Source organism: Neopelma chrysocephalum, unplaced genomic scaffold, assembly GCF_003984885.1.
Source record: "Neopelma chrysocephalum unplaced genomic scaffold, ASM398488v2 Primary Assembly neopelma1_26, whole genome shotgun sequence".
In the NCBI taxonomy this organism is placed as follows: Eukaryota; Metazoa; Chordata; class Aves; order Passeriformes; family Pipridae; genus Neopelma; species Neopelma chrysocephalum.
This window is the reverse complement of record NW_020897695.1, coordinates 31,024,416-31,040,847: the sequence shown is the minus strand read 5'-3', so window position 1 is coordinate 31,040,847 and position 16,432 is coordinate 31,024,416. Positions and strand designations below refer to the sequence as shown.

Here is a 16,432-nt window from a genome sequence, read left to right as displayed (position 1 = left end):
TGGTCTAGAAAAATTATTTTTCTTCCCAGCCACCAGTGCTTCCTTAGTGTGGCAATGCCAGTTTGATCTAGTACCATAATATCAGGTTTATTATTGCGTTGAGTGAGTTGTCTTTGCCAAGTGATGCATAGTTTATTCTGATTGTCTTTAAAGACAAAGCATGGTAAAACTTGCATGTCAGAGGAAAAATTGGCAAACTACTGTTATGTTGTGACCTGTTAGCTTCCCTTCTTATTAGTAGCAAATATTGGCTACTGTATGAAAACCTTGAAAATTTAAAGCAGGAGACTTCCCTCAGGGTTGAACTAAACAAGAAAGTGAACTCAACCACACGCTCTCCTGTCATAGTTTACAGACTGTAAGGAAGGCAGGGGTTTGCTTTTCTTCCCATGTGCCTGTGTTGTGTGGATTGCTCCTCAAGGTCTGCCTTTAAAAACCAGACATGTCAAAGTTGCAGAAACTGTTCTGAATTAGCAGTAAAATTATGGACACTATATGTAAAGATGACCTTTATTCTACCTTCAGTGTTGAAAGTTTGAACAGTTCAGAACAATTCTGCTAGAAGACGGCACTCAAGTAAGTCCAACCAATGGGAGCAGATCATCTTTCAAGGCTCTTTTTTTCTTCAAGAAGATTTATCTCAAATATTTTTCTAGTTTATCAAAAGAATTGTATTCTTACAATTGAGCTATTGAAAGACAGCTAGTATTTTGCAAATTGGAAGTTCTGTCAGGGCTGCTTTTTTTTGTTATGGTCTGTTATTTCTGAGCCATAGACCATTTAATATTCTATTGAAATATAAAGAAGCAAGTGGAATGGCATTGAGTATATGAAAACTAGATGCATGGAAGAAAGCTTAAAAGGTTTCATTAAAAATTTAAAACTGAATATCCTTTCATTAAAACTGACATACTGAATATTTCCCTACCTCTGAATCACAATCCATGTCCTAACTAAACTGTTTTTCACATAAGCCATTTTATTTTTAAAAATAAAAATGTTCAGTGGAAAAAACACACTCTTTTATATTTCTGCACTTTTCAGATGTCCTGTTTCTTGCTATACAATGCCTTTCCATAATAAAAAATGAGGAATTTTAACTGTAAAAATATAATTATATATTCTGAAAATATTGCTTTATGTTCAGCTACATTGTTCTGTTTGAAATGTAGTATAATTTTTATTTCGGTTGTCTTCCTTTTATTGTGCTTGTATAGTTGTTACTGTCCAATTGGCTGAATTTAAAAGCAACTCATTAATTGAAAAATACTATTTTATAAGAGACTATTATAATGTAGTTTGAAAAGATCTGCCTTACAGTATTGTAGAAAGTATGGAAAAGGCATGCTATTGCTAGTGTTGCAAATTAGCTTTACTAGCAAATAGCACTGGTACACGTTCCTTTTTAAAAAAAGAATGATGGCATCTTTGTTTTGCATTTGAGAATAAATATGGATTTTAAAAATAGGCTGGTCTGTCATAACTGATACTCCGCGTGTAATGAATGTGCGGGGCTGCATGTATTTTAAAATTCCTCAGCTGATAACACGTCTCTAATAGCTGTCTGTTAGCAAATCAGTCCCCTCATGTTTGGATGCTCCTGGATGCTGGTTTGTTAGAGTGGATGGTATTTCAGATCTTGTTTCGCTAATCATATCAAAAAAAAGTGTTTACTCATCACTAGGATTTCTAAAGATTGTCTGTAGCGTGATTCATCTGGGACATTAACTGAGCAGTGTTTAACTGGACTAGATTTGTAATTTAATGGTTCTTTTTCTTAAATTCTAAGAAATAAACCCAGCAGGAATAGAATGAATGAATAGCAATTTTTTTTTGCTTGTATCGGAAAAGTCGTTTTGACAGAAATGAAAGAGGAAATAGACTAAGTTGTCAAGAAAAAAGAAATACTTCTAGTATGCTGTGTGTGCTACTGATATAATGATTTGCTTATGGTCTTTTTAAAATATTGCTACGTATGAAATTTTGATGTTGTAAATGAAGAAAGCTTGCACTTGAGGAGGAGTTATTTCACTGGCAGTCCCACAGTTCTGACTATGTGAATATTGAGTTTTCATTTGTACAATTTCTCATGTGTTATAATTAGCTAAAAATAGAAAGAAATTGCAAGTTGCAAGACCTCTTGGAGCGAGTCCAGAGGAGGGCCATGAAGATTAGAGGGATGGAACACCTCCCCTATGATAGAAGGCAGAGAAAATTGTACTTGTTCAGCCTGGACAAGAGAAGGCTTTGGTGTAACCTAATTGCAACCTTCCAGTACCTGAAGGTAGCCTACAAGAAAGATGAGAAGGGACTTTTTATAAGGGCACAGGACAAGGGAGAATGGCTTCAAACTGAAAGAGAGTAGGTTTAGATTAGATATTAGGAAGAAATTCTTTACTGTGAGGATGGTGAGATGCTGGAACAGGTTGCCCAGGGAAGTTGTGGAACTCCATTCCTGGAAGTGTTCAAGGCCAGGTTGGATGGGACTCTGAGCAACCTGGTCTAGCGGAAGGTCATGGCAGGGGGTTAGAATTAGATGATTTTTAAGGTCTCCTCCAGCTCAATCATTCTATCTAAAATCATTCTGTGATTCTATTATATGATTCTATGTTTGCATAATAAATACTGAATGCTTTACCAAGCATGTGAAAAAATCAAATTCTCTTTTAACTGGTTGCATGATTATTCTGTGAAATTGTAGGTTTTGGTTTGGTTTTTTGTTGTTGTTGTTTTTTTTGGTTGGTTGGTTGGTTGGTTTTTTTGGTCTGTTCTGAGCAATCACAGGTTATGTTAACCCAAGATTTGTATTAAAGTATGTCTTCCAAAAAAACCAAAACCCTCCTCAGGTCTAAAATATATCACTGTCAGTGTAAAGTAAGTCAGATTAGACTGAACTGTACTGAGACTGTGAATCTGTGGCTCATTCCTTTTGGCTCTGAAGCCTGTAGGACTGTTTGATAGGCTCTACCCCTCCCTCCCTCTGAAGAGAGAGGTGTAAACTGCATGTTCAGTCAGAAAACTGGTTATTCTGAAAACATGTATATGGAGTAAAGCTCTCATTTTGTTTTAATTATTAGGTAAGAAGACAATAATTTGTTCACCTTCATTTTTTGAGGCAAGATGTAGTTAAGCATTCAGTGGTATTGTTCTGTGTATCTGAAGATGGTTATATTATGGGTGAAGAATAGTTTCACTGCAGCAAGAGTTCAAAGCTTAGTGTTATTCTTAGGGACAAGTAAAAGCTGATACCTGCCAACTGATTTGCCATGTTGCAGAACCCATGTTTTCAACATGTGCAGAATGCATTGTGACAGCAAAACGGTATCTCATAATTAATTTACATGTTTACACATGCACATAATTTGATCTAGAAGGCAAATAGCTCAGAGTTGTGCAAAGGTTAAGATTAGCACTATTCTTGTAGTAACAGAAGCCATTTGCCTGTGTTTGAAAGCCTTCTAATTCCAAAGCAAAAGTGGCTATCTTTTTGGAATGGAAAATAGTTGTTAAATTGTTTGATAGACTGATTTGTGCTCAGATGATGGGATATTAATTAATCTTATTTGGGACAGTTTCATGGACCTTTGGAGACCTGAATAGATTACTGCTGTGCTGTGGTTTCTATTTTAAGTACTTTGGGTTTAGATTTGCTATCGGCTAGTTTTTCCATTTGAAAATTAGTATTTTTGAGTTAAGGCAGAAAAAACAGTAGTTGGAACACATATGCACCAAGTACTGCATTTCATGAGAGTAGAATAGTGCTGAGTCATTTGAACTGTTTTCAGGTACAATTTCTGTAACAGTGGGATTTTTCAATAGTGTGTGGCTAAATTTTAAAGCCAGATTGTCTTCAAAAATGGACTTATATGTACTGAAGGTTATATGTGACATTGTCAGGTTTATTTATAGTGGAAATACATGCTTTGCATCTCACTAACTGAATTATTGTTCTTACATACTGTAAGTGGTGGATTTATAGGGAGATGGGAAACAAGCATGTGAGCAAGATGCTTGACATTTTGGGTTTGACTTTCTGTGCTAGGGAGGTTCAGCTTAATGTTACCCTTCCCTTGTCACCTTTTATTCTGTTTCAGTTGGATAGAAATCTGACTAAACGAGGAATTGCGAAGTTAGAAGACTCTTTTCCTAACAGAGCCTGTCCTGGTGCAAGTCAAGGACAGTTTGTGACATTCACATCCAACTGAAGTCACATTGCTAAATCCTGCCTTCTAGAAAGATAGATATTGTCATTAGTGGTTTTGGGACCATAAATGAAATTGAACCAGAGAAATGTAAAATGGTGGATTGTAGATCTGTTAAAACAGAAGGTATGGGCCTGAAGGAGATAATTCACCCCCAAAGTTTTTGCTGTAATGTTACCATGATTTACAAGGCATGCATTTGCACAGCTGAAGGTAGGGAAATAGTGAAGCAAGTATGGAAAAAACCCCACCCCTAAAGTGCTGTAGAACAGTATCTCCATGGTGATTTTGGTAATAGCTAAAACCAGCTAAAATTATTCTAAAGTTGTTCCTGTATCCCACATTTGCAGGCATGAAAATGTCTGGTCTTAATTTAAAAAGAATTGAGAAATGGGCAAATACACTCAGTTTTCGGTAAGTTTTTAATGAGAAATAAAACGGCCAAAAGTGTTGTTACTGTTTCTGAACCACAAGTATATGTAGTTCTAAAACAGAAGTCCATTATCGTGCTGTGGACCACCTTGCAGAGCTGTCCCTCAGCCTGATGATTTTAAGCTTGCAGAGAATAGAGAAAGGTGAAAGCAATCTGAAGATTATAATGTGCTGTAGAGCTGCTATGCAGGATGCTTGCTTTGTTTTCTTGCAAGAAAATGCAGTTGGTCAAGGCAGAGTTTAAGCTTTTTTATGTAACTTTGGGTGCTCTGGGCTTGTCTGAACTCCTAAATTAGTTACAATGTGGGCTATACCAAACTGTTAAAAAATTCAAATAAACCCAAACTGGGTCCAGTCTGTCTGTAGCTCAGGTGTATTTTCATCTGCAGTGGCAAGCCAGTGATCTGCCTTAGAACGGTCTTGTCGTACTTTGCAGGGCTTTAAAAAGTAGAAGATAGCTGAAGAAAACTGTGGAAGTTAAATCAGTGTAAACGCAGTAACGTTTTGTTACCCAGCCTATAAGATCCTAATTCTGTCAGGCTCTACCAGTTTTTTCACATACTGTGAGGCATATGATGATTTGTGTAATTTTTTTTTATTTTTTTTTAATTCTAGATATATTTACATTTTTAGAACTCAATTTGTGCATTTGCTCTTTGGTGGTGGAGCATATTTTTAGTATCTGTTAATTATGATGATTTCCTGGTAGCCAGATAAAGTTTGGAGTTATGTAGAAACCTTTTCCCAAGCTATGTTTCCTGTCACATTGGTCGGAAGCTGCCTCTTCCTCCAGGTGCTGCTTTAGTAACTGGAATCTTGGAGTACACAGGCAGCTATTGTCTGTGGTTTATTCTGATATTTATTTAAGCTTATTCTTTATTTTCCAAGGATCTCAAGTAAGCAATTTGTTTGTTTAGAGAGAATTTCCAAGGTAAGCCAACTTGTTGAAACTGCTTATTGAGCAACTTTAAAAATAATTTCTCCACATTGGTGAAACCTCTGCTTTTCCTCTTGACTAGATTATTTGTGGGCTAATTAAAGTTTTCATATTCTGATAAAATCTATAAAAACACTATTTAGATATAAAGAAATACATACAGTCATTTTTAATGATTGTTAATCTTAATTTTAGTAAAATATACCTTCATGAAAATGCAGGCTTTTGAGAGTTGTCAGACAGTAAATCTCATTTGGAACAGTGTATATTTTTTACAACAAAGGTGATCCTTCTGTCACTGAGTGAAATCCTGACTTTCCGTTCTAGTGAATTAGGACTTAATTTTATTGTTTGTAATTATTTGAATATACCTTTAGTAAAAACAAACTCCTTTGTAAAGAAACTCTTATTTAAGAGTTTAAAACCAGCTAGGTCTTGTGGCTCTTACTTGTTTTCCTTTCACTCTAATGTTGAAGAAAGACTGTGTGCACCTAGGTTGCTTATTCTACTTCTTTTTTTCACGTTTTGCCAACACACTCTCATCACTTGTCAGCAAAGTGTAGTGCAGGAGTGCTCTGAACTTCATCCCTCGTCATATGAAAATGTACTCTAAATTCTGTCAAGTACAATTTTTGAGGAAAACTGCATTCTTTGAAGCACTCTCTGGCGTCTTGCTTTGATATTTTTGCTTGAAAGGGTCTATAATGAGGCAGTTGCAAGTATAAGTTGCTAAGTCATAATGCACTTGAAAAGCTGTCTTCCATTTCCTGTTTTTATGATTTTATTTTTCTGATTTTGAAGGGTTTTGGTTGTTTAGTGAATAGCCGTGTTACTGATACGTTTTGCCAACCTCACACAGTATTGTTGTAGCCAAGTTATGATGGTACAGTCTGGATGGATGGGCAACAGGATGGATAAATAACCAGTTGTGTTGGAGAGTGGTAGTTTATGGGTCATGCCCTTTGTAGAGGCTGGTGACAAGCAAACACATTGCTCTGTCCTGGAGGAGGTGATGGACATCTGGCAGCAGGGAAGGCCACAGCACCCTGGGCTCTGTGAATGGGAACAGGGCCAGGAGATGAAGGGATGGGATTATCCTCCCCTGCTCAGCATGTCTTTGTGTTTTGTCCAGTTTCAAGTCCCTCAGCACAGAAGGAACATCAAAAACCAGGAGTGAGTTCAGTGAAGGGCTGCTTGAAACTTTGATATCTGTAGCAAAAGCAAAAAAGACCGCAAAGAATGCTTGCGTGCATTTTATGGTCTGGTCGGATGAGTGTACAAAAAGCAAATGAACTACAGAGGGAGGGGGACAAAGGGCATTTTTTGCGTTACTCTGTGTCTTTCTCTCTTTAGAACAGATATAGGTTCTACTTCACATGAGAACTATAAAGTTACATAATAAGTTAATTGAAGGCAAGTAAACTGATTGCATAACAGTATGGAAGCACTAAAAAGCAATCTATTTGGACAACTTGACATCTTTCATATTAGGCCTAAAGGTTGTGTTAGCCATGTAAACAACTGGTGTTTTCAGTTGCTGATTTTTTTTTTGTAGTCTTCTAATTTGTTTTATTTGTAGCCACACTTTTCTCAGGAAATCTGTTGTGCAGAGCTGGGAAATTTTTTATATTAAAGTATAAAATGGTAATTTTGTTGGTTGGATAGAAACTTTATTTACTGTGGCAGAATTTAATTTGTAAAAAGTGTCAGCCAGGCCTAGGAATGATATCAGAAAATGGTGTCCCCTATACTTGATTTATATGGTTATAAGCTATTTTAATTTGTTCCTTTGGAGTTTGGATTTTTCTGGTGTCTCGTTCAAACATTTCAGATACAAGGCGGGGGAGTTTTACCCAGAAATAGAGTTAATTTATAAATCACAATATTTTATAAAGTCATTAAGAAATAATTTGTCCTGAGGTCCTGGCTTTAATAAATTAATCTTGTCATCGGAATACAGTGTCTGGTTAGCACAGCTCCTATCTGCAGAAAGATATCAAAAATGCAAATTGAGATGTGGAAACATAGACCAAATAATATTGTGCTTGCAGTCCTGCCTTGATTCCTAAGTCTTTGGCCTTTTTGTACATCTGTATGGTGATTTTTTTTTTCCCAGGAAAAAAACTGAGGGGAGGAAGTGCCTATAGGGAAAAATCAGTGCTTTAAGGACTACACTCTAGACTCTGTTTTTGGTTTGGTTTGGTTTTTTTTTTTTTCATTGACCTCTGAGAGCACAGGGCAGTCCTTTTAATGACTGGAATTAATTAGTACAGCTTTCCAGCCTCATTAGGTGGTACCAGGCACGATCCACAGGGACAGAAGCAGATGATGACTATAACTTTTTCTCATGCTGAGGTGTTTGGAGAAGTAGGGTCATTCCCTGACACTTCCTGATAAACCCTCACCTGGCCAGAGGAGGTGAGGGCAGTGCAGCATCTCAGTGGGGGTGCACACGCCCAGGGGCTTCTTCAGGGGAGGCTCCTTCATCCCAGGGCCAACAGACTTCTGTGCTCCAGCACCTGCACAGGGAGGGTGAGGCAGAGCTGTGTTGGAGGAAATGAGATTTTGTAGCACATGAAGCTCTGTGGGCGAGCGCTGCCTCTGCGTGGGGGGAGTCGGGCTGTGGGTTGTACCGTGACTGCAAGGGAGGGGAGCCAGGGGTTGGCCATTGCTGGGGATAGTACAGAAGGCTGTATGTCAGCCCTTGAGTTTTCAATTTTTAAGAAATGTTTTGCCTGCTTTTAGTTTCTGTTGTGTTAAAGGTCATCTGGTAGAGAATTAAAGTCACCTTTTATTTGGGTTATCGTGACAATTCCTGCATGTCTGCATCTAATTGTGCATTAGCATTTTCTGTGTAGTTTGTCTTTTTTTTTTTTCTGTGCACAACAGTGTGATTGAGACATAGGTGCAGTTAGTAATTGAAAGGTACAATTTTATGGCAAAAGGAAAAATACAATAGTATTTTAAGTGTGACAGGTCTCAGTTTGCATCCTGGGAAGAATTCATATGAGCAGGGTGTGATGGTATATGGATGATTCTCCTTCTTAGAACTCCATTGGTACTGTCTGTATTCAGTGTTTTATAAACTACATTTGGCTTATGGAAAAGGTAATTCTGAATAGCTTTGTAAAAGAAGCAATACACTCGTTTTCCATGGTTTCACATTTGACTGTTGGCTTCATCTAGCCATCCTTAGCATTTCTGATAACAAACAGAAACCTCGAATGTAGCAGTTGGGTTTTGCCTAGCCAAGCAACTTTTATTACACCTGGCAGAGCACGAAATCGTGCAGCAAAGTTCTTGATGTTAACTCTGTGACAGACTTTGGAGAACAAGCCTGTGACTACTCTTCAAGATTGTGTATCTAGAGTTTCTGTGGAACACATCAGCACTGCAGGCAGCTGTTGCCATTTAGCTTTGGCTGGGGACAACTTCAATTTAACAGAACATTTTAGGCAGAAGTTGAAAACAGAGTGCTCAATGTTAAGAAAGAGATTGCATCAGTCTCATATCTTACTTGGATGCCATCTCTATTTCGGGGTTAAAAATATCCTGAACTACTAATATGGAGTGCAAAACTGTCAGAATGTATCATGAGAAAGACAGGAAATTTCTGTTGTCAGTGAGAGCCTCTGGCTTTTATTATTACAATTGAATAGCATTTCTGCATCATAGACAATGTTATTAATAATTGCTCATCATTCAGGCCTGTATTAAAGGAGTTGCTCCAGGGGACACAGAGTCATCATACACCACAGTGTAATTGATAATAAAGACATGTTGCCTTCAGGGAAAATGCTTTCCTTTTTATACATTGATGTTTTACTTCTGAAATCTGCTTTAAGAAAAAGATTTCAGCTTATTTACTGATGTTTTAATGAATACTTGGTGTGTCAGACAGCCCAGTTTTCTGGCTTCTTTTGGAATCTCTCACAGCTCACTTGCCTCTGTGTATCATCTGTGACCTTGATGCAGGCAACAGAGTGAATTACTGCTCTCTGATGCTTTTGCCTGGTTTAATAAAACATGCTCTGCATTTGGGTAATAATCTCTATAATGGTAAATGTGTTTAATGAGTGTCTGTGTTGTAAAATATTGTTAACATAACATTTTTCCTGGAAGACTGACACAATGTTTGTCCTAAAAAGCCTTACGCTCTTCCAGCATTTATCCGTATAGATGCCATATTCTAGCTGTGTCTATCTGGTGTGTGAAAGCTTGGACATTTTTCACCCAGTGGTATTTGTCGGACCTTCTTCTAAGGAGTAGAACAGAACAGACCAGCAGCTCTTCATGCCACCTCCATCCCTTCCATCAGCAGCTCAGCTGTAGCAAAGTCTTGTTTTATTGTAAGCAGAGTGCTCATGAGACTGGTTCAGGAAAGTGAGCAGAGAACTCTGGGAGGAGGAGTTCCAGTTTACATATTCCTCCTAATAAGCAATTTTTCTGATGCATAGTGTAATAGTGGTCTGGCTACAGTTGGTATTTCAATAGCAGCCACATCTTTTTATTTTTGAAGATGTTATTCTTCACTAAACAGCACGATTCTTTTCTTTGTATATCCTCTGGCCAGTCAGTTACTCCTGTAGAGCAAAACGGGGGGAAGGAGTTCTAATGATATTCCACCTAATGCTTCCTTTGCTGTAGGAGGAAAGAGGAACTGCCAGAGACCCAGCATAGCTGCATCTAAGCAAATTCAGTTGTCACTGTGTGTCTGTACAAGCTATACGAGCTGGCCCTTTCTGTTTGGTGTCATATTAGTAATTCATGGCAGTTGGCTTTGCGTTTATGGTGTTGGTATCATCATCGTCTTCTCTGCTGCTGTATGTTTATTACTGCCTGTGTGGTGGTGTTTTTAAAAACAGCACTGATTACCTACCTCCTGTCAACTCAGGCTGCCTTCACAGTTTCTGTAGATACATACCTGTGCTACATGTAGGATATCCTTCAAAGGATTTTTCCATTCTATCTGAAGGCTGACAAAGCCAGAATCTCAGATGCATATGCACACACACACACATATGTATGTATGTGTATTTATGTGTATGTATACATAGGTATATATGTATCTTTCCACTTGCTTTGTGGTGGAAATGTGCTGCAATGTTCAAATTAAAGGCATTACTTCTGTGTGCATGAGGTACATATGATTGCAGAAGCATCATTATCTGAGCTTTTTTTGGCAGGATTCTGAAATCCCTGTTGTTGATGGACAGGGGCTTTCAGGTATTCCTGTTTATGCAGCTCAGGAAATTTGCATCTTGCCTCAAGATAAATAGTTATGACATCACTTTAATGTGAAGGTTATGCTGCCTAATATAGTATTCTTATCCTGTTCTAAAATGTAGTTGCAAAGCCCAGAAGCCTTCTTTCATAACAGCCTGTGTTAACAGTCTGTAGTAACAATCTGTCACTATTGAACTGGTTCCGTAGCTTTTAAATTCTGAAAGTCAGGGGGATATACATGAAATATTTTATTTATTTGTTTGTTTTATGCTCAGCTGAACTAGATGCTGAACATGCACAGAAGGTTTTGGACATGGAACACACCCAGCAGATGAAGCTAAAGGAACGTCAGAAGTTCTTTGAAGAAGCCTTCCAGCAGGACATGGAGCAATACCTTTCTACAGGATACCTGCAGATAGCAGAGAGGCGAGGCAAGTTTTAAAATACATTCTGTGTAATGCACAAATAACTTGGAGAACATTGTTGAGAGGTCAGAGTCAGCAGTGGTTTTAACACACTGCAGTGTCCAAATTCTTCCTTAGAGGAACTGGAACTTCAGATAGGCCAATGAAACAAACTTCGTGTCCCAGGGGAGCCAGATACCTTAGAAGATTAGTCAGACTCTGTTCCTTCTCTGAGGAAATGCAAAGCACTGAAGTGCATCTGGAACAGCACTTTCCTCTGCAACTGAAGAGTGCATCTATGTCTACAAAGATACGGATGGAGGAAGCTGCTTCTGTCCACTGTAGTTCCAAAGCCTGGGATTGTCACCTGGCAAGGAGCTGCCTCAGAAAAAATTGAAAAGTGCAGAGGAAAGCTCAGGGTTGCATTTCAAAACAGTTCCCAGGTGGTAGCTATTTCCATTGCGTGTGTAACATGCAAGGTGTGTGATTAGGACAGGGGAGGTCAGAAAAAGTGCTCTCCTTATTACGAGATGACGCAAGTCTGGCATCTCTGGACTAGTTAAAGCACAAGAATGCCATAGACTACAGGCAGTTCTATGTGGGACGTTTCCATCTGTTGGGCCAAAATGCAGGGATTGTTGGACCGGTAAGGGAGCAAGTGGGAAATTAGCATTCATGCAGCAGGAAAAAACAGAGATTCTGTCCCTGTTCCAAGGCCAGTTCTGCTATCATTTGTAATGTCAGAGCAGGGAATGCAATCCAAGATTTCCATTTCTCTGCTTCGGTGCTATAAATACTCATCTGCAAGATGCTTTAGATGGGTAGCTAGGGAGAGGTGGGATATGTAAGTCTAAATTTGTGGTCCAGTAAGGAACTGAGTTTGAGTCTTCTGCTTTCTGTAATATACAGTCCATTAGACTAAAAGTGGATGTTGTCATAGGGTAATACTGAACACACAGCTAGGTTTGACTGTTAGGCTACCTAATATTTGGAACTACAGCTTTTTAGTATAATGTGGAACACATGTGTATCAAAGAAACTGTTTTAATGAAAGATTTGGTCTTGCAGTAGATGTAAAACTAAGGAGCTATAGTATATTTGGAAAAAAAAACAATCAAATAGAAGGATTTCATCTCAGTTCACCTATGAATGCTTTTAAGAGTATAATTTTAAGTTTACATAAACCAATAAACTGCTCATTTTAATATTTGATGTTACACATGCAGGAAGTGGACTTAAATCTGGGCACCCCTGAACTTAGTTGTTTTGTGTTTGCATGTTTTGTTATTCAAGTATGAAGATGCTTATCCAAGTATTTAATTCCCTTGCAAATTGTCAGTATTATATTGACAGTAATAAGTGATTTGCTTGAGTAATTAATAATGTGCAATCCCCATGCTGGGCATGAGCCTAGGTTTTGCATACTAGTGTCATTTCTTAGATTAGCTGAGAGGAAGAATGACTGCTCTCTGTTAACATTAATCCTTATTTCTGAATTTCCACATCCCTCGTATATTGACATTTAGCGACTGTGTGCTTAAATGTGTTTGTTTTTCTCTAAAAAGACTTTTAATTAAGAGAATTGGAGTGTTCCAAAATGGAAAGTTTCAATCTTTGCCCCTGAGCCCCATCCTATCATATTTCTGACAATGCTATTGCTATAAATATTGTTTCTAAAAATGTTTGGTTTTACAAAAACAGTAATGGATGTTAGTTTCACAACAAAGATTGCACAGAGTGCTCTTGGATTTGGGCTGAAATTGCTGCTGAGCAGCTTCTCTGGGTGTGTTCCTTCCTTTCCTAGTTTAATTATTGCTAATGCACACAATAATAGCAGCTATTGAAGCCTTGGTATGTGATAACATCATGTAACTGATTGTCAGTTTGCTCATTGCACTGTTTTTACTGCAGAACCCATTGGAAGTATGTCTTCCATGGAAGTGAATGTGGACATGCTGGAACAGATGGACCTAATGGACATGTCTGACCAAGAAGCACTTGATGTCTTTTTAAACTCAGGAGGCGAAGACAATAATATGCTTTCTCCCATGCTGGGTATGGTATTAGTAATGACAGTGTGCTTCGAGACACAGTGATAAATCACCAGAATTGCTCTCATTTGTAATGGATGATGTTGTCTCATAAAACATTACACTTTATGTAGATGGAATATTCTTCATTAGTGCTTTTCAAAACATTAACATTTAGTTCCTGTACGAGGGAGCTTGATGCAAAACTACGTGATATTTATGGACTGTCTGTTTTTTCATCTAGTTACTACAGCTTCCTGCTTTATTCATCACAGTATGGATGGGTGATATGTTGCACACTGTTTTAAGGTGCATTTTTCTCAGTATAGGATTAACAGAGGGCTTTTTAACAAACTTCAACAGAAAGTCCAGAATGTTGCTTGGTAAATTTGGACCGGTTGTATAATGTAAGATCTTCAGTGAGAGACACTAAGAGAAATGGCTCAACCCAGCAGTTCACACACACACACACATATATAAAAGGTAACAGTGTACTAGAAGCTTCTGAATAGTGATTCTGATAGCGCAGCTCCTTCATGTAGCCTTCCTTCTGCTAGTAATGTTAGTTAAATTGGATTAAGTTAATCCAAAATTTTGTTTATGCATTCTGATGAACAAAACCATATTTGTGTTCTGCCAAGTTGCAGCACGATGAGGGATCTGCATAAAGGTACGGAATTAGTGTCTGAGTAGTGGATCTTTTAACTACCAGGGAAGTATGTTTTCTCAGATAAAAACTTCTGTACTAAAATGCCTTTTCTCAGAAAAGCCAAAACGATTTTTGTTGGGGAGATGATGAAGCTCCTTTAAAGGTATTTTTGATTTCTTCTGAAAATACAGATTGAAATATTTTTATAAAAGTACTTATAGTACACCCTATGTACAGGTGATTAACACCTGCTGTGAATGTGAAAAGCTTACAAAAAGTAGTCAAGGCACAGTTGACTATTAAAGGTTTTTGTGTTTCATTGCAAAAACTGAATTCAGATGGCTGGTTTTGGATAGGCATCCAATTCATGCATTATTAAAGTTGATCATCATTTGAACATGCCAGTAATTACAGAATCTAGGACTGTTTTCCCCTTGCTGGGTCTTTGGCAGATGTTGGACCAAGAAGCTTTATGTCTTAACGGCAAACAGTCTAACTGGATGATCTAAGGAGGTGTAGAAACTACTAGGTGGGGTTGGTCGTGGGGTTTTTTTTCCTCCTAAATAGATGTAAAATTTATTAGCCTTTGAAAAAAACTATGTGATTTATTTTGTGCTGTAATGTGTTACAGCATATATGTAGATAGTGTCTATATATGCACATACACTAATATAATGTACCCATGCTGTGATGTTCCAGCACTGCAGCTTTACTGCAGAGGTTGGCTGGACTTGCAGCAAGACTTACTCCTTGACAGCTATTCCTACTGCAGTGTAACAGTCTTGTGAACCTTGCTGTTGTGGTTCCAGATGATTCATTTCCCTCTGAATAAGGGATTTTTGTGCTTGGAACCTGGTCCCCTAGTATCAAACTAAATATGCAATAGTCTTAATTCTCAGAAAAATGAGATGACAACTCTTCATTTTGCTGTCAGTGGAGAAATGGGTGGTCAGGGCAAGCAATATATTTCACAATTGCGCTGAACACCACAGAATGCAGGTAAGTTATTTCAGTAACAGGTAAAAATGAGAATCAGCTCAAGGCATTAAAATGTTTTCAAATTTTTCTTGCTATAAACATTGCCAGCTTATGGGCATTGGGCATTTCATGACAGTACATTGAACTGAAAAATTTACTTAGCTCTGTCCCTTCTGAAAACTCCTCCTCTGTGTGTTGTGTAAATTAATCTAATGCATGCTGGTGTGCACAACATAAAAGCAGGTGTCTCTAAAATTTCTAGTGATGCCTCATGATTCCTAATATCACTTGCAGTCAATGTAAATTCATGTACTGCCTCAAGAAGCAACTCAGTGGAGATATACCAGACATCCTGGAGTGACACAGCCAGGATGTTCTCTGCCCAGGCAGGTTGGTCAGCTGTCAAAATTGTGAATGTACCAGTTGTTTATCAACTTGTGTTGGAACTGGAGTCCTGCCAAGGACACGTTTCCCCATAGAGTTCCTGGGTCCCAGAGAAGCTACTACAATGTCACATAAAGTTGCTGTCCAAGTTTAGGTCCAGAATTTAAGATTGCAGCTAGTTAGGGAAAGAAATGTGCCAGAGCAACAGTATTTAGTACAAGAAGCTTCTCTTACCTCCAGATGCTGTTGTGACTTTTTCCTTGTTAAAATTTAACTCGGGTACTTGGTAAGACTATGGGGACCAGTCCATAGGGCAGTGTAGTTTGAACTGCTCTGCTAACAGCCTGAGCAGAGCTAAGGTGTAGCGATCAGCTCATATCCATCTGACCCTTCTGAAACAATTTTAAAACAAAATCCCACAGGATTTTTAAAAGTATTTTCTCACTAAAGTGCTGAAGGCGGGTGAGCTGACTATGGAGAAACACTTGTAGAGTAGAGAAGGAAAAAAGGGCTTTATTTGGCAGAGCACATAGACAGTGTTTATATGTTGCCTCATTTTAACTTCTGACTGTCAGGAACTGTCCAGGGAAGAGGATCTAATTTTGAAACTTGAACTCTCAAACTGCAAGCAAACACTGTTAAACTGAACTTGCTTAGAAGTCTTTTTTGCACAGGATATCGAGGAAGCATAGTCTTAAAATCCCATTCCTGTGGACTTGAGCTGTGGTACAGCTGTACCAGAGGAATGTTTTCGTGCCGAGGGCAAGAATTTGTTTTGCTTCTGCATCTTCGTTTTTAATCAAAACTGGAGATGACTATTAGTGCCTGTCTTCTAGTTGTTTTGGTTTGGTTTTTTTATTTCCTCGGGGTTTGTGTTGTTTGGTTGGACAGTTTGTTGGGAGGATTTTCCTCTTGGTGACGATTCTCAGCACATGCTGACGTCTGACTGGACGGTTTATTAAAGTCAGTTAGGAGGATTAAGCGGTCTTTGCTAGCAGGCAAACAGGGCATCAGCTATGTCTCTTAACAGTCAGGACTTAATGCTCCTGCCATCTTACCTTATTTATCTCAAGCATTAGCGATTCTAGAATGAGCGAGAGCCATACGCACCATCAGAAACAGATTAAAACCAGTCTGTGGCTTGTATGAGAGATCTGTTTCAGAAAAGCCAAAAGCAGCTTTGTGTTTTG

General features: G+C 38.3%; 1 protein-coding gene across 2 annotated transcripts in view; it reads left to right on the top strand.

Moving 5' to 3' along the window:
* The window catches only part of DTNBP1 (dystrobrevin binding protein 1), a 71,409-nt gene that overhangs the window by 51,667 nt on the left and 3,310 nt on the right, over window positions 1-16,432 (top strand). For both annotated transcript variants that reach the window (XM_027676088.1, XM_027676089.1), the window contains 2 exons: window positions 11,073-11,228; window positions 13,113-13,256. In XM_027676088.1, the coding sequence (XP_027531889.1) occupies window positions 11,073-11,228; window positions 13,113-13,256 (300 nt within the window). The remainder of the gene's footprint in view (window positions 1-11,072; window positions 11,229-13,112; window positions 13,257-16,432) is intronic.